Source organism: Bactrocera oleae, chromosome 4 (assembly GCF_042242935.1).
Source record: "Bactrocera oleae isolate idBacOlea1 chromosome 4, idBacOlea1, whole genome shotgun sequence".
NCBI classification, from domain to species: domain Eukaryota; kingdom Metazoa; phylum Arthropoda; class Insecta; order Diptera; family Tephritidae; genus Bactrocera; species Bactrocera oleae.
Genome location: NC_091538.1, coordinates 27,510,734 through 27,531,599, shown reverse-complemented (window position 1 = coordinate 27,531,599; position 20,866 = coordinate 27,510,734). Strand labels below are relative to the sequence as shown.

The 20,866-nt window shown below is 33.8% G+C and overlaps 1 protein-coding gene across 32 annotated transcripts in view; it reads left to right on the top strand.

Annotated features, from left to right (window-relative positions):
- Positions 1–20,866, top strand: part of shot (dystonin-like protein short stop) — a 155,025-nt gene that overhangs the window by 58,776 nt on the left and 75,383 nt on the right. For 20 of the 32 annotated variants that reach the window (XM_036362135.2, XM_036362115.2, XM_036362113.2 and 17 more), the window contains 5 exons: positions 8,152–9,065; positions 11,781–12,149; positions 17,282–18,200; positions 19,237–19,867; positions 19,928–20,063. In XM_036362135.2, coding sequence (XP_036218028.2) covers positions 8,152–9,065; positions 11,781–12,149; positions 17,282–18,200; positions 19,237–19,867; positions 19,928–20,063 — 2,969 coding nt within the window. Of the gene's footprint in view, positions 1–8,151; positions 9,066–11,780; positions 12,150–12,207; positions 12,232–17,281; positions 18,201–19,236; positions 19,868–19,927; positions 20,064–20,866 lie in introns of all 32 variants that reach the window. The other 12 variants (XM_036362114.2, XM_036362111.2, XM_036362105.2 and 9 more) reach the window with 1 other exon arrangement.

The following is a 20,866-nucleotide window of genomic DNA, read 5'->3' as shown; positions in this document are numbered from 1 at the left end:
TACTGTGATTTCTAATGTATGAATTAAAAAAATTAACACAATTATTGTCAAGTAAGAAAGGACCAAGCTCGGGTGTAACCGAACATTTTATAATCGCAAACTTCAAAAGTCGAAGCCAGAGGCATCTTTCGAAGTATTGGCAAAATTGATAACAAAAATAAAACTTTCACAACGTTTATCATATTTGATATCTTATTAACTATAGGTCGTAGACTCACCTAGTTTCTTTTGCTTCATGTCCCAAATATTGGTATTCTAACCTAGTTAATTCAAATGAGAAATCAACCAGTGAAACGGAAGTCATTATAATAGGGATAGGGGCTTTGACCACGGTCTAGACCAATTTCATTCACATTCAGCGCTAAACCACAAATGTTAATGAAAACTTCGAATTATCACATATATTGACCGGCTTAAAGTTAGCTACAAAATCGGAAATCATTTATTTATTTTTTGTTATTATTACCGCCTAAGCTTAAGTTTAAATTTACAATTTTTTTATTTTTTACAACAAATTTATACATTTTTTAGCTCATATCATATGTTACGATATTTATATAGACGTGTTCTAAAAACAGCACTATCAACACAATTTTTTATTTCATTCGGTAATCTATTGAAATTAAACCCTCTAGCTACATATTTACAAGATCTTTTCATATATTCAATTTGTTTTGCTATATTTTGTACAGCAAGCTCATTATGTTAATCGAGTTTAAGTTTTTTTTTATCAATTATGATGCCGAGATATTTTATAGATTTTACAGGGTTTATTATTTCATTGTTTACTTTTAGTTCAATAGTATTACACTCGTTTGTATTTTTTCGATTAGTAATGATGTATTTTGTTTTCGTTAGAGTAATTTTAACCTATTTGAACATAACCATTTATATAAATTATCTAGACCGCTTTTACACATTATTATCATCATCGCATTACGCATCTATAATTACGCAAGTACAGCTGCCATTCCAAGGATGACATGATTTTTTCTTTTACTCTCATTGCCTTTCCCTGGTTATGAAGATTAGGGAATTTTTAACAGCAACTTAAGGTTTTTTGCTATTCTTTGTTATAAATGCGAAATACAATATTTGTATTTAAAAATCATGTTATTTTATTATGAGTTATATTGTTTCTTTGTTATAGTTGTTTTTATTTATATGTTATTTTATTATGTTATATGATTTTTAAATATTTTATAATATGAATACACGTATTTAACGTACATGTACACGTATATGTACTCGGGAACCGAAATCCAAAATTTCCAAAAGTTATTTTTAAAATACCCAATCCATTTTCTTTCGACAGTGGCATGCTTGACAAATGTTATAAAAAATGTGGGTTTTGACAGCTCTCTCTCGAATCAAAGAGTTTCGTATCATGTCATCCTTGGCCATCTGACAACAGAATATGAAATTGAACATTACTCGAGAATATGGTCTAGTTACCGTATAATATTGTGTATTATCGAATACTATTAAAAGTGCCAAATCTGGAAATGTTTCTCAAGAGCAGTTGTCTTCATTACTTTGGGAATTTTTTAGTTTAAGTTCATTGAATATATTTAAGGAAAATATGTGTACTTTATTTTTTATTTATTAATTTTTGGTCTTTAAAAACTTTATACAATTTAAACGTAATATTTACATTCACACTTTTTTGTAGTGAAATAGTTTTTAAGAGATTGCATTACCTATTTTTGCATTGATATGATTAAAATAATATTTATAACTGTAGTAATTGCGCTGAAATGCTGGATTCTTATAAAGCGATAGTTTGCAAATAAATTTTATGATAGTTTAAAATAATCAACTTGAAAAAAATACCCGAAAATTGAGTAATATGTATATCGATATACGCACAAATTAGTTTAATAACATTAACTATTTTAAATTATAATGAACGCCATTGCTGTTCATTTCTTTATTGTAATTTTACGATTTCTAGCAAAAGTTCGAGCAATGCTGCGAAATACTTTGAACAGTGCTTCCCAAAACTGTAAACTCAGTGTTAGGCATAAAGAGATGCCCAACTTATTCCAGTGTGAGATCGTCTCAAAACTTGCGTTTTTTATAACATTTTGCGTTGTAGCTAGATCAGTCAAAATATAATATATTATATTATATATACATATATTCGTTTAGCATATGGATAAACTATTTTAATACTTTTTTTTTGATTTATTGATACTCATTAACTCAAATAAGTTATACATGTATGTCAGATTAACCAAATAGGCTGGTTTAGTTTGTTTGTTTACAAAAAGTTTGTCTGGCGATCTTGGAAAAGAGATGAAAATCGAAAACTTGCCTCATGCGAGTCGTCCATATACGTCTGTTAATTCCATCGAAATAGTGAAAGATACAATGTTTGATAATCGTCGAGTTGGCATCAGAGTGATATAGGAGAACATCGAGTAGGGGCTGCAAATGAGATGCTTGAGGACGTATCTGAGTACCCTACATATATCAAACGCATCTTTACTGGTGGTGAGACGGAAAAACCAAAATTCGCTGAAAATACTGAAAGCCATCCCAGCCGAGGCTTATTACAAATGTATTGAAAAGCGAATTCAGCATTCGCATGCTTGCTCAAGAGAAGCCTATTTAGACAGCGATAATACCGTAATAATTTCTAAATACGGGGTCATCATATAGCTGCTGCAATTGTTTGGTGGGAAGTCTCCTGTAAAGGCGTTACATCTTTCCACTTCTGTAAAATAGCAGTAAAAACGGACAAAAATATACCAGCATGATGTTTTAGAAGGCGTTGAAAAGACGTTAAGCAATACTCTCTTAGATGGAGAGCAGTAAAGCTTAAAGCAAGATTCTGCTCCAGCATACAAAGGATGTTTCCCATACCCAGCAGTTTCTTAAAAGCAAAGTTCCTGTTTTAAAAGCTCCAAATGATTGGCTGTCTGAAAGTCTAGATTCGAATCCATTGGACTACGGTTTGTGGTCAGAGTTGGAGAACATGGTTTGTCGAATACCCCAAACCAATAATTATGATATGGTCTGCATAAAATTTCCTCGGCTTTGGTCAAGTTGACCTAGTATATATATGGAATTTTCCGTGATACCATACCGTACATATCTTCAACCGCAAGCGTGTACAAATTGTAGGCAAGGACGGTTAACTTACCTTAATCAATTCCCACAACAGCCGGTTATTTCGGCGATCTAACCCTGTTTGGATTGGTGAGTTTTAGATTAAGTTTGTCGTCATTGGAGCAACACCTAGCAGCAGGGTTGCTCCGTATCCTCCTAACCCGTGCTGGCATCGAGTCCAACCCGGGCCCCGAGGAATTCTACTGCTGCGTTTGCGCTAAAAGGCTCCATCCAAACTCCACCTCGGTTAGGTGCAACACATGCAATAGAAGGAGCCTTCTTAAGACCTGGAAGGCCTTAAGACTTATAGGGAGTGGACCACAAGTTATGTGGCCCCATGCTGCCAACGCATAACCGCCTCAACAGCCGTGCAATCTGCACCATGTTCGCGCACTGCCCCGTCACTCCAGTGGCCGAGTGGCAAATAATGAACCCTCACGGCCCTAAGGATCTCACACTGGCAGGATGACTCCCAGTCTGACCGTAAACCAATATAGCATAACCCGACGACCTATGCTAACTCTCGCATCAGCCCATCTACCCACAATTATATCGATCGAAAAACCTCCCGACTTTATTTCTGTGGACAACCGTACCTTTGTTAACTTTAACGAAACTAAATCTCAATTCAATTCCGCAAGGTGATCGCTGCTGCTACCTCACGCTTCATACCGGCTGCAAGAATCGCGAAACTCAGCCCCAATTTTTCAGTTAAAGCAGCTGTTTCAGACAACGAGCGTGACACCTTACGCCATGCCGATCCCCGGGATCCCGAATAAGGAATCTCAATTTGGAGATTTCACAAATGGTAAACCAACATAAGTGGACAAAATGGGTAGAGCATCTGAATTTCAGCAACCTCTCCACCGGTGTAATTAAGCTTTGGACTACTTTCAAGGCCTTGTCTAACCCGAGAAGAGGTTCAGAGTGTCATCAACAAGGCGAAATCGTCCAAATCCATTGGCCCTGATGGAATAAACTTGCTGATGGTAAAGTAAGCTATCTCACCAAAGTCCTCAACAATTCCCACAACAGCCGGTTCTGCGATACCGGAATTGACCCGGATTTTATCCGGCCAAGGGCTGTTATTTCGGCGATCTAACCCTGTGTGGATCGGTAAGTTCTAGATTAAGTTTGTTGTCATTGGAGCAACGCCTAGCAGCAGGGTTGCTCTGTATCCTCCTGACCCGTGCTGGCATCGAGTCCAACCCGGGCCCCGAGGAATTCTACTGCTGCGTTTGCGCTTAAAGGCTCCATCCAAACTCCACCTCGGTTAGGTGCAATACATGCAATGGATGGAGCCATCTTAAGACCTGTTCAGGCCTTAAGACTTATAGGGAGTGGACCATAAGTTACGTGGCCCCATGCTGTCAACGCAATAATGCGACATCTGCCTCAACGGCTGTGAAACCTGCACCATGTTCGCGCACTGCGCTGCCACTCCAGTCGAGTGGCCAAGATATTCATATTGCACAACACCGTGCCTCCTCGGACCCGAAGAAGTGCGCGATCTATTTCAGCCGGCAATTTACACTGCACCCTTCGACTGACAAGGCCAAACGACGTGTTACCCGACGGCTGCGCAAAATGCCAAAAGACTGCGCACCACTTACTTTCACCATCGTGTCTTTCAAATCGTCTAAATCTATTGGCCCTGACGGAATAAGCATGCTGATGCTAAAACACCTAGGCCCAACGATAGTAAATTATCTCACCAAGGTCCTCAGCCTGTCGATATCCTCTCTTCAAATACCAGATGTGTGGAAAGTCGGAAGAGTGGTCCCACTACTGAAACCTGGGAAACCCGCCAACCAAGGGGGGTCTTATCGCCCGATAACTCTCCTTTCCCCAGTAGTGAAGACACTTGAGGCCTTGTTACTCCCGTCATTCACTCACTACCTGAGACTAGCAGATCATCAGCATGGCATCCGAAAAGTGCACAGTACTACCACAGCGCTTAGCGTCATAAACGCCCAGATAGTTCATGGCCTGAACCAGAAGCCTCCCTGCAAAAGGACGATCCTCGTAGCGTTGGACTTGTTAAAAGCTTTTGACACAGTCAATCACACAACGCTACTTGAGGACCTAGAACAATCAACACTACCTCCAGGGCTGAAGCGGTGGACTATGAACTACCTGAGCGGACTAAGAACTACCATTCATCCGTACTGTTTCGAGGTCAAAACTCCAAACTTAGGAATATTAAACAGGGGGTTCCGCAGGGATTTTTATATTTCGAAACTCCCCCAGCCACCAGCGGGAATTTGAGTGACCTCGTACGCTGATGACTGTACGATATTGACGTCGGGAAATGGAATCGATGGCATGTGTTCAAAAGTAAACAGCTACCTCTCCGATCTTTCTCGCTTCTTCTCTGCAAGGAACCTAACACTCTCTTCTACTAAATCCACAGCGACTACCTTTAAAAATTGGACGAAGGAGTACAGACTGGTCCTGAATATTTCAGTCGATAGCACAAAAATTTCGAGAGTCAATAACCCTAAAATTTTAGGCGTCACTTTGGACAGTCTGTGCTCTTTCACTCCTCACACGAACGCGATAACTGCCAAAGTACAGAGCCGCAACAAAATCCTCAAGTCCTAAATTACGCAGCCCCAATATGGTCGCCTGCTTGATGTCTTCAATCGAACACCTACATAGTGAGGCCCGTATGCTTCCGGTTAAGGAACATAACGAACTCCTCTCCAAGCAGTCGCCTGCCTGTAGCGGAGCCGCCTCCTATGAACATCAAGAGGTCTTCAGACAGGCACTGACCGCCATTCACAGTGGAGCCATCAACACCTTCACAAACTCCCCCTCAGTGAATGGCGTAATACGAGTCAAACCACCACCCAGAGCAGACGTAGAGCTCGAGTTGCCTCGCGAAACCAGAGTGACCCTCGCGCAACTTCATTCTGGATACTGTAGCAGGTTAAACTCCTACTTATCCAGAATAGACCCCGACATACCAAACACATGTCCTGCGTGCAATGAGTCTCCGCATGACACTAACCACCTCTTTGCATGCCCAACAAACCCCACTCATCTAACACCCTTCTTCCTATGGTCCGACCCCGTCGAAACAGCTCGTTTCCTGGGCCTCCCGTTAGATGACCTCGACGACAACGAATCTGGAATTTATCACCCAAATGGGGACTAGGTAACCGTTACAACAACAACTTACCTTAATTTTCGTTGCGGAATAAAACCTAGCAGACTTAGAAATATTTATAATTCTGTAATCAATACATATTGATGTAATTCTAGGGTTTCTTATGAAAAACTTTCGTACAATTCGATTCTCTTTTTTTTATAATCTTGTGGACTGCTGTAAAAGATTCTCTGATTGTTTTAGCCGAAGAGCGTATGTTTTCACCTTTTTATACAAATTCACAATTGTGGTGCGTTTTGTCATACTTAAATGTATGTTTTCTATTTATAACTGAATTTAAAAAACGGGATATAATATAAAAAATTTAGTTATTAAAAACATTTTCATTTCGAATGCTTTTACTTAGTAATAATTGACCAAATTGTTCACTTATTCATCAATTTTTAACTTTATTTATTAACGTGTCCGTACTACAAAGAAGCTCAAAAAGCCATGTACCGGTGAAATGCTATTTTCTGACCTTGACATTAGATGTTGCAAAAAAATAAAAAAACGAAAAAGTCTTAACATCGAAATTTCTGATTTTTGATTTATAATTTTCAAGTTAATTGTGCATTTTAATTATCTCGTTAGATGTCAAAACATATGATTGCAACAAAATGGAACTAACTTTGGAACAAAAATTAAGAATACTATATGGGTTCAAAATTTAAGAGTAACTGTAAATCAAATAATCCTCGACATTGTAACGCCTTTGTACAGTATTGCTTAATGCAGAATACTTTTGGTCTGCATGTTAAATTAAATTTATGCGCAACTGTATGTACCAAAGTATATAGAAGATATCCAATTAGTATGATTAAAAAGTAGATAAAAGAAGTTATTTAATTTTTTAATTCAATGTAATTATATCATCACAGTACTGTAAGGTAAAACTATACTTGTAGAAAAAAAGTAGAACGATGTGAATTTGATATAAGTTCTAATTTACGATATGTTATTTTTATACTTGAAATAATCCGAGTTGTTTCATCTAAGCCACAATATGGTTGGTGACGTAACCTTATACTTGAGTGGCATATGTATTCCATTCCCTTTGCTGAAAATAAAACTAATTTTAAAACCAATATATATTTATTGACTTGAAGTAAACTGTTTAAATTGGGCAAGTAACTGAAAAAACATATATTATATTATCATATAAGCAAGACCATAAACTTATGTATAAGTCAGACCAATAATGAGTATTATATGTAGTTGCCGGTATTCTTGCTATGGATACTACAGCAGAATTTTGCAAAAGGATTCTGAACCCCGTGTACTTAAAAACGCATTGTTGATAGTAATCGATAATAACTATATGCAAAACGGCAATTTAAATATACATTTCCTCATGTAAATTTTGAAATATTGCTGTCGACTATACTCGCGCTATTATAGATACGAAATAGGGGTGTAAATATATCTGATGAATTTCCGCTGTCATTAAAATGCATATAAATGGGTTAGCAGAGTGGCCAAGTAACCCTTGTATTTTTGAAACCTTGAGTTTAAACAAGCTTTCGCGATGTTCTAAAGTGTACAGGAACCATAGATTATGTGTATCGTTAAAACATATAATTAAAAAAAAATTTCCATTTATTTATTTAAGTTCTTAAATTTTTGTTATATATTTATTTTTCTTATATTTCTGATTAAAACTTAAACGAACGTCATAAACATGCCAGAGACGTTGTTTCATTAAAATTCAATACTTTGTCAAATTAGATTGGCCATTTCATTAATTTGGGTGTGTTTAATTTAAAAAACATAAACGCTTTTTATATGAAAAGTCATATTTGAAAACAGTGGGTTTTCTTTCATATTTTATAATACAAAATAAAATGTAAAACACGTTTTTCATAATTTTTTTTTTTTTTTTATAGATGTTGATACAAATGAACCTGACGAAAAATCTCTAATTACTTATATATCATCCCTGTACGATGTATTTCCGGAACCTCCTTCGATTCATCCCTTATTTGATATGGAGTCACAGCGACGTGTGCATGAATATCGAGATCTTGCTCATCAATTTATTTATTGGTGTCGTGAAAAAACCGCTTATTTACAAGAACGATCCATTCCCCCAACAGTGATTGAAATTAAGCGATTATTAAACGATTTACATTGTTTCCGTAATGAAGAAGTGCTAGCGCGTAAAAATGAAAAACAAAAACTTATACAAATATTTAACGAATTAGAGCGTTACTTTGAAAGCATAGGTGAGATTGATGTTGAAGCTGATCTTCGCCCTGAAGCTATAGAAAAAGCATGGTATCGTATGCAATCAGCGTTATCTGATCGCGAACTTATATTACAGCAGGAGCTCGAAAGATTAGAGCGCCTGCAACGACTTTCGGACAAAGTGCAAAGGGAAATTAAACACAGTGAACTTAAAATAACAGATTTGGAGGCACTTATAAGTGAAGAATCTCGACGTATTGAACGCTTACATCCAATTGATGCTAAAAATGTTGTCGAATCCTTAGAAACAGAAATACGACATTTTGAAGAACCTCTACAGAATATGCATCAGGATTGCCTTGTGCTTAATGAAGGTCGCTACACCCATGGTGCTGAACTACTAAGTAAAGTAAACAAATTACATGAACGATGGACGAGTCTCCGGACCCTTTTCAGCTCAAACTTAGTACAAAAGCTTTCCGGATTAAAATACCCAGTACATGAGACAACTGTAACAAGACAAACCCGCACGATAATTGAATCGCGACAGATTGAAACGAATTCCCATTTCCGTGATTTACAGGACCACATAGAATGGTGCCAATTAAAATTGGTAAGTGTATTATACACTAACATCAACGGTAAAGTTATAATAAAAATAATACTCCTATCGTGAATTTTTAGTCCTTATTACGGTTTTCAACCCAACTGCATTTTGGTTGAAGTTTTAAAATTCGGTATTATGGTTTTCAACTCAACCCGTAAAAAAAAAAATAAATTTCGGTTGAAGTGTTGTCAAACTTCAATTTTTTTTGGTATTACGGTTTTCCACTCTGTGCCAGTGGGGTTGACTATGAGTATCAAAAAATTTTAAGTGCTAGCAAGCAGTTGTAGTTAAACATTAATGAATTTATTTGGAAAAAATATTAATAGAAAATGGGAAAAAATAACTGTTATTTATAATTTCAAACTAATTTATTATGTACAGTATAGTTATTATGTACAAATCCATAGATAGGTGAAAAATTTGTTGAGCTTATGGAGCAAAATCCCGAAACTGGACGAGACAAGCAACAATTTGGAAACATTAAAATAAAATTAAGGAACCGTGGGAAGTGTTTGGAACATTAAGAGTCGATACAATCTACTACTCCTAGGAATATACATTTTGAGTAAAATAAATTTTTTAAGCGCTTTGCGCCTCTTCAATACTTTATCCACAGCACACAAATGTGGTGTTCATAATATTTGAAAGAAGGTTTTGTAAAAACCATATATATCGTATGTTGCTTCAGCCCAAAGTTAAAATCATTTAAAATGCATTCTTGATAACTACCGGCAGCGAGGAAATGGAGAGTTTTTAATAATGTTACTTCATCTCATTTAGTAAAAAACAAAATGATTCCTCATTTAAATGAAAATAACTTATGAATCTGCAATAAAATTTATTTAAAAGTCATTTAATTGTCAATAAAACTTTGGCTTACATGGTGTTAGGAAGTTCGAGTCGATTTGGGTGATTAAGAAGACATTTTCTTACGCGCGGCACATTAGTTTTAGTCCCAACAATTTTTTCATCGTAATATAAATTAAAACTAATGTTCATTTTAATAATTATTCACCTTTTTGTGAGCAATAACTAAATTAAATTGTTTTGATTTTTTGTTTAAAAAATTTCAGCTGTTTAATTATCTGTCAAATCTTAATTTTTTAGGTTGGTAACACCAAATAGTGAAAGTCGTATTACTGAAACTGCTTCAACTTCAATTCAACCGAGCAGATTTGAAAACCGTAATTGGGGTATTTAAACATAGGTGTATCTTATTGTAAAAAAAAATGTCATGTGCTATCGAAAATATAATATTAATTAGGGGTGTTGTAGAATATAAAAGGTATGATGAATTCAGATATTGTTGGTTTGACGTTCGAAACAGAAATTGTATCGGTTTGGGTGTCACAGAAACCAATTTTATCGGTTGTGTTATCAGAAACAAAGCAAGAAGATAATCGCTGACAGATTTAAAATGTAATTAAGAAATTAATTAATATTATTGTTACGATTAAATTTATCTTTATTTTATAGCGGAAAACGTAAGAATAAAACACAAAATGTCATAAATATTGAGTTTATGGAAAAAACACAGATATTTTAAGAGGATTAACAAAACGTAATTTACACCCAAATGCGTCTTTCTTCAGTCCATAATGTTATAAATATGATAAGTAAGCATGCATATAAGCATACAAGTAAATGCAAGCCATATTATCCCTGCGATTCTCCTGGTGTATCAAGTGGATTAGTGTAATCTTTTAATATCTTTCTAAGCTTAAATAGTGGAACTAATTGTAAACTTTAACCTTTTTTATTCAGTATTTTAAATTTATCCCAATTTGGCTATTTAATGTACGATTTCAAAAACACTGTTTGTTGCAACTTATTTAAACAAGGAAGAATAAAAACTGAAAAAAAAAATTATGTATAAGCATACATATTAATAAAAGACCTTCTTTCGGTCTCAGATTGTACATCAGATAGCGATTCGAATCAAATATTATTAGCGGTGGACATGAATGATTTCAAAACGGGAATATTTTTGAGTATTGTCAGAGAAAGGATTTTTCATTTTCCGCTAATACCGATTTCATGTTTACTGACGGCCATTTTATAAGATAAATGATTATTTTTAGCTTACTTTACAATTTAAGTTTAATTTTTTTTCATTAGAGTAACACTTCGCAGTAAATCTCTGAGATATTTTAAGTTTACATGTGTAACAAGTAGGGATACTAATTAGCTATCCGGCTGGGATATGTTGATCTCAATTATTTAATATACTAGTAAACATTCCATGTAAGATGTTACTCTAGGGATATCAAACAAAAATTGGTGCGCCACTACGAGGTGAAAAACTTTGTTTACTGAAAAGCTTTACCACAATTTATATGAGTGGTCGACAATTATTAACATTTTTTTTAGTTAAAAATTGCAATGTGAGAAGTTTGAGTATTGAAACTCCTACTACCATCAGACAGAATTTCAACTTTCTAATCATTTTATGGTTACATGTGTTCAAAGGTAAACAACTCTCTCTTCTATCTTTCTCACATCTTCTCTGCAGAAGTCTAACACTCTTTCTAATGGGATCACAGCGACTCCCTTTACAAACTCTTCTAAGGAGTATATATGTTGAGGACGTTACAACCATTCTAATCGTTACATAAAATATCTATAAATAACCTATATAATAATATTTAATGCCTACTCTGGTCATATACATTTCATATTTTTCATTTAAATAACCATCTTATGCTATATTCTGTATTTTAGAAACAGCTGCATGTAGCAGATTATGGTTCAGATCTACTGTCAGTTAAAGATGAATATAGAAGCCAGCAAGAGGATCATAAAATAATTGACCAATTCCATTCCAACATTTTAAACGATGAACGCCAACAATCAAAATTTTCTGGAGATGAATTAAAACTTTACCAGCAACGCCTTAATCATCTACAAAAATTATATGCAGAACTGCTCAGCAACTCAACAAAACGGCTTTCGGATCTTGACTCTCTTCAAAATTTCTTAGCCGAAGCTTCCGCAGAATTGCAATGGCTAAATGAAAAAGAACTTGTTGAAATTACTAGAGATTGGACAGACAAGCATTTGGACTTAACATCGGTACATCGTTATTATGAGGTAAGATATTCAAATATATGCAATTGCTACTTAATGCTTCGTTTTTACATTATACAAGCGGATGTTTGGAAGCGGAAATGAGGTAAGATACCTTTATACCTATATCACCTACTTAATTATGGAGATGTTAAATTTTTCCTATTTTAAATATTATCTTTTGGAATTCAAAGAATCAAACGGGGTTTATTTTTTGTAGCGAAAAATTTTATTCTGAATATAAATTTCAAACTTTTCAAAAATTAATTGCTGCTCTATGTTTTATAATCATCTGATTTTATATTTTGTTCTGATAAGATCGTAATGGTAGGGATTACTGATTTGGTCATGCCCTTTAGTATTCTTGGGATATAAGAAAGTTTATTAAGCACTTGCCCATTGCTCCTGTTCTTAGTCCACACGTCAATGCCGTATAAACTTATGACAATTCTACGTTAACGAACAACAATTTTTCAAGATTAAATATTTTAAAGTCGTGTTTAAAGGATTTTATGGTAGTAAAAAGTGTTAAACTTTTTGAACAAAGTTTTTATGTATTTATAATTTGGGAGGGTGAAAGGCGGTGAAATATTTTTAGTGCTGATTTTGTAAACACCGACCCATCAAAATACCGACAAAATTCAAATATACAGATAAATCAAAATACCGACAATTCAAAATACAAAATCATTTTGTAAAGCCGTAGATGGGCTTTTTGATGGTTAATATCTTCACAAAAGGTAAAGTAAAGTCTTAGTTAACAAAACCAATGCAGAAAGTAGTTCGATTCGACCAGAAAATAGTTCGACGCGAAAGAACTCTGAACTTTTTTTGTTTGAACGCCGGCCAAAGTAGTTCGACACGGAAGAATTCTGAACACCCTGTTATTTTATCATTTTTTCTGTATGAATATTCATTTGTCGGCATTTTGATTTGGCGGTATTTTGATTTGGCGGTATTTTAATTTGTCGATATTTTAATTTCTCGGTATTTTGATAGTCAGAACTTTTATTATTTTATACATCGGCATTTTATACATATTATATCGGCATTATTTTATACACCCGCTGACTTATATAATAATACTAACTGTACATACATTACTCAAATATTCAATTTATTGATTTTGTTCATTTCGAAATAAGAAATTGCACAGGATAAATTCTACTGTAAGTTGAGTGAAGACATTTTGAGTGAAAAATTTGCAAAATACAGTCAATTATAGAATAATTTCATGGCAGCGAACTTTTGCTCGTAGCAATTTTTATAGTCTCGCAACTTGTTGCTACAGAGTATAATAGTTTTGCTCACCTAACGGTTGTTTGTATCACCTAAAACTAATCGAGTTAGATATAGGTTTATATGTATATATAAATAATCAGGATGAAGAGACGAGTTGAAATCCGGGTGATTGTCTGTCCGTCTGTCCCTCCATCCGTTCATCCGTCTGTGCAAGCTGTAACTTATCTCAAGTTTATGAAACTTGGTACCGTAAGACGGTTGGTATTGCAGATGGGACCACGCCAGAGTCATTAAATTTTAACTCTTGGATGATATGAGATGACTTTATAGGAACCGGGTTCAAAATTAGACAGTGGGTGTGGCACCGCATACTTTTAGGGGAAAACCCATATCTTGGTAACTGCTTAACCGATTTCAACCAAATTCGGTACATAACATTCTTTTCGTATTTCTATGTTATAGTGCGAAAAAGGGTGAAAGAGGATTACAACCACGCCAATTTCCCATATAACAAAATTTTAAAATCCATCTGTGCCTTTCACTTTCCAGTATATAAATTAAAAACCAATCAATGTATATGGATAAAACTTTGCGCAAATAACTTTTCAAGGATTCAGATGCCAAATATGTGAACCCCAGTACGTATGGCTGATTTTTTTTGCCGAAAATATCATTCAATCTGTGAGATATATAATTGAAAATCGGGGAAAGTGTTTCTTTGTTAATAATATGTGGGTAGCCATGTGTCCAAAATGGGTTGAATCGGATCAATACTTCCCTTAGCCCCCATATACTTATTATAAAGATTTTCGAACTTCCAGTTGACCTTATTCCACATATATGGGCCAATGTGCTATATTTTAATGAAATTAAGAGTGCGTGTCTTAGTGCGTACACAGGATAAAATCGGGTGAAAACTTGCTAATATAACTGATATTCACGATTTTGAAACGTCTGGCTGACTTTACTCCATATATATGTTTATATTTATATATAATATTTATCAAATTCCTTGAAAATAAGCTCTCAAGTATACCAGAGCAATGTCAAAAATTATTGCAATCAACTCTTCCATTTCTATGCACCCAGTGATTTTAGTATAGTTTCCGCTGACGGGAAGTAAAATATAGTAATAGAACTAAGTGAGTCTATGACCTTCAAAAAAGTTAATATGATACCAAATTTGTTTGTAATTCATCCACCATTTTTTTCAGCAATGAAGTTGAACTTTTTCTCTACGTTTTTTAATATAAAGTTTTGCCAACACCTGAAGGTATTTAGCCGGCTATGATCCTGCAAGTTGCAAGAGTATAAAATGTTCGGTTACACCCGAACTTGACCCTTCTTTACTTTTTATGTATATGGATGTTGCAAATAAGTTCAGAATTCACTATTCGACGAAACCGCAAATTGATTACAATCATGTTTGGCATCTCATTAACTTATTATAAAGGTCATATTCTCGCTTAATTCAAATGAGATATACTTCGAGCATATGATATAAAATAAATCAAAGGGTTAAATGTAATATATTGGGTATATAGGTAAAAATTCAACTAGAGAAAGAAAAAATGGTACAACAACAAAACACACGCAAATATTTTTATTTTGACTGCAAAATATGCTCCACCTGTGCCAGAGCTTATATTATATTACATATACATATGTATATACATGCAATGCGGTGAGTAGCTTGGGTAATTCGAGCACCTATTCTACAATTTTTTTTGGTGTTAAGCTATAGTATAGCCTATATTATGTATTCACTTAATTTTGCTAAGATACATATCGACCAATGTATACGGTATAAAGCCAACCGGAAGTTTGAAATTTTTGTATTAGGTAAAGTCAACCGGTCATATACGGCTCGATATACCTATATGGTGTAAAGTCAAAATGAATTTTGAAAAAAGTTGTTCTTTAAAATCTCCGAATCACTATTAGGGAAGTTGCAAAGGATCACAAATACAAAAAGGTTATAACACACACCAAAGCATTAAAAATATACATTTGATTTACAGCAAGTTAGGAGTACTAACAGGCCACTGTCTAATAGGTAGACATGCAAGTAGACTTGGCACGCCATATAACGACTATTGTAGAAGCTGTCAGGAAGGAGAAGAGGAGGAGACCATTAAACATCTTCTATGCGATTGCGCAGCACTATATAGGAAAAGAATCGCAACCATCGGTCGTGGGTTTCTTGATAGCCACTTTACCTACCTACCTACCTACAGCAAGTTTTATCAACACCTAATCTTACAACTTCAGTTTGCTATTAAAAAATGCAATTGATTAATCTTACAATTCATGATTGCGAAACAAATAAAGCTTTCAGTTACAGGTTGCACGAAGGAATAGACGTGCGGAGTGCTAATTACATTATTATACTCTTCCAACATGTTGTTACAGAGTATAATAGTTTTGTTCATCTAACGGTTGTTTGCATAACCTAAAAATAATAATATATTTAGATATAAGGTTATATATACATATATAAATGATCAGGATGATGAGACGAGTTGAAATCCGAGTTACTGTCTGTCCGTGCAAGCAATAACTTGAGTAAAACTTGATCTATCTTAATGAAACTTGGTACACGTGCTCCTTGGTAAAAAAGTTAGGAAGAGTTCGTAGATGGGCGTAAAAGGACCACTGCTACGCCCACAAAATGCATTGATCGAAACTTATAAATTGTAATAACTAAGCCGAAAATTAAGATACAAAACTGTAACTTGGTACAACGAATCGCAATAATGAGTTGCACCTGGGGTTGAAATTTTTTAAAAAACTACTAAGAGTGCAATAAATCTATAACTAAATTGATCAGATCAAAAACCGATAGGATCGACTTATCACTCGAGCAAATTCTTTGACTAACTGATAGGTGATTGATTTAAATGGCTGTAACTTAAAAACTATTTGAGATATCGGTTTGAAATGTTAGTATGTTATTTTTTTTAGGTATAAGCTATCGAAAAAACTCCCAAATAATTTCGGTGTTACAGAATACAAAACATCACTGAACGAATCAGAGCCATTTAAAATTCTGAAAGTTTTAAAACGAGGTGCGAATTCTATAAAACTAGACTAGAAAATTGTAACAAAACCTTTTATTTCCAATGAACCAAAAGACTTACTAAGTGTTTTAAATTTGATCGACCCTATGTTTCACAATAAATGTAAATACATAGGTTTAGATATAATTTAACACATGTTGTTTTTTCGTTTTGTTGTGTCTTAATTTTTATAAATGCAATATACATAAATATCGTAAAATGAGAAAAGAAATTGGCTGAATGAATATACACATACACACGTTCATTAATAACATGTTAAGAAATGTCACTTGGTGTGTATTTTGGAATAATATCTCCCCCCTTTTTTGATGAAAGACAAAAGATATATTCGTTGCTATAAATTAACAGCATAACTTGACTTATTTTAATAGATAATGTAAACAGTTAAACAGGTAAATAACATAACTTCAGTTAATTTCATAATCATTTTCAAATTTATAGTGGGAACAAGAGCATAAATTACTTTCAGAGCAGTAGCTCTAAATATACTGATATTGATAGAACACCAAATTAGTATGTTATGTGACTAATATTTCATATAATTTACAAAAAAAATTGTGATTTGTTGAAAAACAAATCAATCTAAACATTTAAAGTGGTCTCCTCTAAAACTGAAAGAACAAATTTCGATGGTTTTACTTTGTGACCAGAAAAATATCTTTTGATATATGTATAATAGAGATTAAAATTTGTGCGGACGGGGGTGAATTGTAACACATCGAAAGTTTTTGAACTATTTTTGCAATAACTGTTTATGCCATCAGTATGGTCATGATTGATGGAGGTCTTTCTGTGTAACAATCTGCTATGTACTATTCTTTTTTATTTGTTTAGAATTTAATGACGGAATTGGAAAAACGCGAAATACAATTTGCCACTATACTTGATAGAGGGGAATCACTTCTCAACCAACAACATCCCGCTTCCAAATGTATCGAGGCACACTTAACTGTTTTGCAACAGCAGTGGGCATGGCTTCTACAATTGACTTTATGTTTGGAGGTTCACCTTAAACATGCTACCGAATATCATCAATTTTTCACCGAAATAAAAGACGCTGAACAGTGGCTCATTAAACGTGATGATGTTCTTAACAGTAAATATTCTCAATCGGATTTTAATTTGGATCAAGGTGAAAATTTTTTACGTGGAATGCAAGATTTGAGAGAAGAGTTGAATACATTTGGCGAAACTGTATCTAATCTTCAGCAGCGGGCATTGTTTATTATTCCACTAAACAAACGACGCCAACCAGTGAACAAGCCATATACTATTCAAGCAATTTGTGCATACAAACAACAAGGCCACATTCAGTTAGAAAAAGGAGAAAAAAGTTTACTTTTGGATAACTCTGGTCGCGTTAAATGGAGAATACGATCATCTACTGGTCAGGAAGCCTCAATTCCAAGTGCTTGTTTGCTAATACCGCCACCAGACCAAGAAGGGGTGGAAGCCGCTGAACGATTAAAACGATTATTTGATCGTACAGTCAATTTATGGCAGAAAAAACATTTGAGACTTCGTCAAAATATGATTTTTGCTACCATACGTGTTGTAAAAAGCTGGGACTTCGATCAATTTTTGGCCATGGGCTCTGATCAGCGATCCGCTATACGCAGGGCGTTAAATGAAGACGCGGAAAAGTTACTTAGTGAGGGTGATTCAAATGATCCGCAGCTAAGACGTCTAAGGAGAGAAATGGACGAAGTAAACCGATTATTTGATGAATTTGAAAAGCGTGCTAATGCAGAAGGTAATATTTCTATTTAAATTTTTTTCTATATCATTTACTTTAAATTTTTTTATAATTTACGCCGTACTAATACTGTTTTTTCATGGTAACTAATTAAAGATATCTCTTAATAATGTTTGCATTACATCATCAATATAATTCATGGGCATAATTGCATTTTAAATTCAAAGTACCTATGTATGTGTACCAGCAGTACTTAAAATTAATAAAATAAACGCAATTCTCATTTCATTCCACTAATTGATTTCGGAGGCATTGAGAGTATAAATTGCCCAAAATGTTATAAATGCTGTGTGAGTATTATTACGAAGTTGGAAATAAATCAACTATACTGGACATTTAATAAAAATTTTGTAAATATGAGGGCGTATGACCAAGTTTGTAGAAGGCTGTATAAATATATTCAAGTCTAGATTTACATTGGGTCAAATGAGTATTGGACTTTAATTGAACTAATATAATTGTATTTTTTTTATATGGTTACGTTGTTTGAGTAATTGTTTTTTCTTAATACAAATATACTACAATTTAAAATTCACATTCGTTTCCACCATGGCTACTGCCATGTGAAGAAACAGCTGTTAAACATTTTAATAAGTTTGAATTGTGAAATAAAAATTCGATTGCTTATTTTTCAAGTGCTGATATGATTTCATTAATAAAAATAACATTCAAATATTTCCTTGCCAATTTTTGTTAGTTGTTCGGTTTTTTTTTAGTTCTTCGTTGTTCCGCTTTATGTGAGAGTAGGTCGTACTCTTCTTCTTCCCGATAGCTAGTTGCTAATTGCACTGCAGAAGCAAACCTTTTGTATGACATCAAGTGTCACAGTTATTAGACATTTACAGCTATAAGAGTAAAAGTTTATTACCTAAATTTTTCTGGTTTTTAATAACCTATTAGTCAGTTGTTTTACACATTTACAGCAGTCATGAAGCACTTCTTTCATAGAAAAAATTATAAAGGTTCAATGTTACTCAATTTTTGTAAATAAATATTTAAAGCAAAATCTGCATATTTTATAATTATGTTTCAGAGGAAAGCAAACAAGCAAGCCGGATTTTCACAGAAGAATGTATAAGTATTAAATCCAAGTTGGAAGATATGGCTCGCGAATTAGATCAAATTATTTTAGCGCCATTGGCACGCGACTTGGATTCTTTAGAACATGTACAGGAAATTCGGAAGGATTATGAACGTCGTCTAAAACAACTTGATCCCGAAATAGAACATCTTCAAAATACTTTCAGAAATATTCCACTCAAAACTCCTGCTCTGAAAAAGAGTCTCGATAATTTGCTTGAACTTTGGAATGAATTACATACTCAAAGCGATTTACATAAGGACCGTTTGAAGTTGTTAGATATGTCCCTTATGGGATTAGAAGAAAATGAAAACTTTATTTCCGAAATTGAAAGCAAATTGGCTGCTAATACCGCTTTACCATCTTTTGTTGAAGGACTTCAAACAGTGTATAATCAATTGACTGATATACAAGAACAAATTACACAACATCAGCCACAAATAGATAAAATGAACGATGCAGCTGATCAATTAGGTCGAATGGGAGTTCCAACTAAGGTCTTGGCTGATTTAAAGAGTCTTCATACCAATATTGGTAGACTGAATACACGATGGGTCACTATTTGTAATACAATAGCTGAGAGGTAATTAAAAGAGTTTAAATTTTGCTTTTGTTTTAATAATAATTTTTATTTTATAATTAGAATGCGCTCATGCGAAGCAGCAATCGGTTTATTGAAAAGTCTCCAATCAAGTATTCAAGTTGAAGAGTCTTGGATAGATGGCCAAACAGAAAAACTATCTGAACTACCGACTGCGACTTCAGCGTATGAATTAGATGTGAGTACACACTAAGAAATTTAAAACTTGTTATCCTACATACACATGCAAACGCATATGATTTTTATTGGAGAAAAAAAGATATCTAAACATGACTAGTTAAAATAATGCGGCAGTGCTTGATTGACTCTATCATAAATTAATATAACATAACATATAATTAATTATATGAGAAAAACGCGATGATTTCTTTTTCGTAGATTTGTACATTAAACATTTAAAAAATTTGAGTTATCGAGTTAAATTCGATTGTGAACAGTTTAGTTTAATATCCTACATATAATAGGTTTAGAATTCCTAATTTCATTAGAGCCAACGCAGCATCAACGTTTTTTACTAGATTTATTTAAATTTTGTATAATTTTGTACAATTTGAGTGCATTTTGTATAAATAAATGGCATTTTTTCGTATTATAATGTCACATTTCACATACCCATATATACATTTATATGTTATATTTGTATATGAAAGGAGAGCATACTTTAAATGATTTATTTCTTAATGATAAAATACTTTTCATGTAGATAGAAGTAGTAATATCAGTAATTTTGTTTACACTTAACACATTACAATTTATTATTTTAGTTTGTATTAACAATGTAAAGTGGTGTAAGGAAATAGTTTCGTAAATATAAATATACAAGAATATGTATCTTATTTTTAACCTATGTGCATATGAATGTGAATGTGAACTTTGTGAAATAATCTTTTGACCAAACTCTTCTATAATTAAGAAAGATAATTATTGACAGAAAACTATCCTTACCATATGTACATTTGGGCTTATATTTTGTGTATGCAG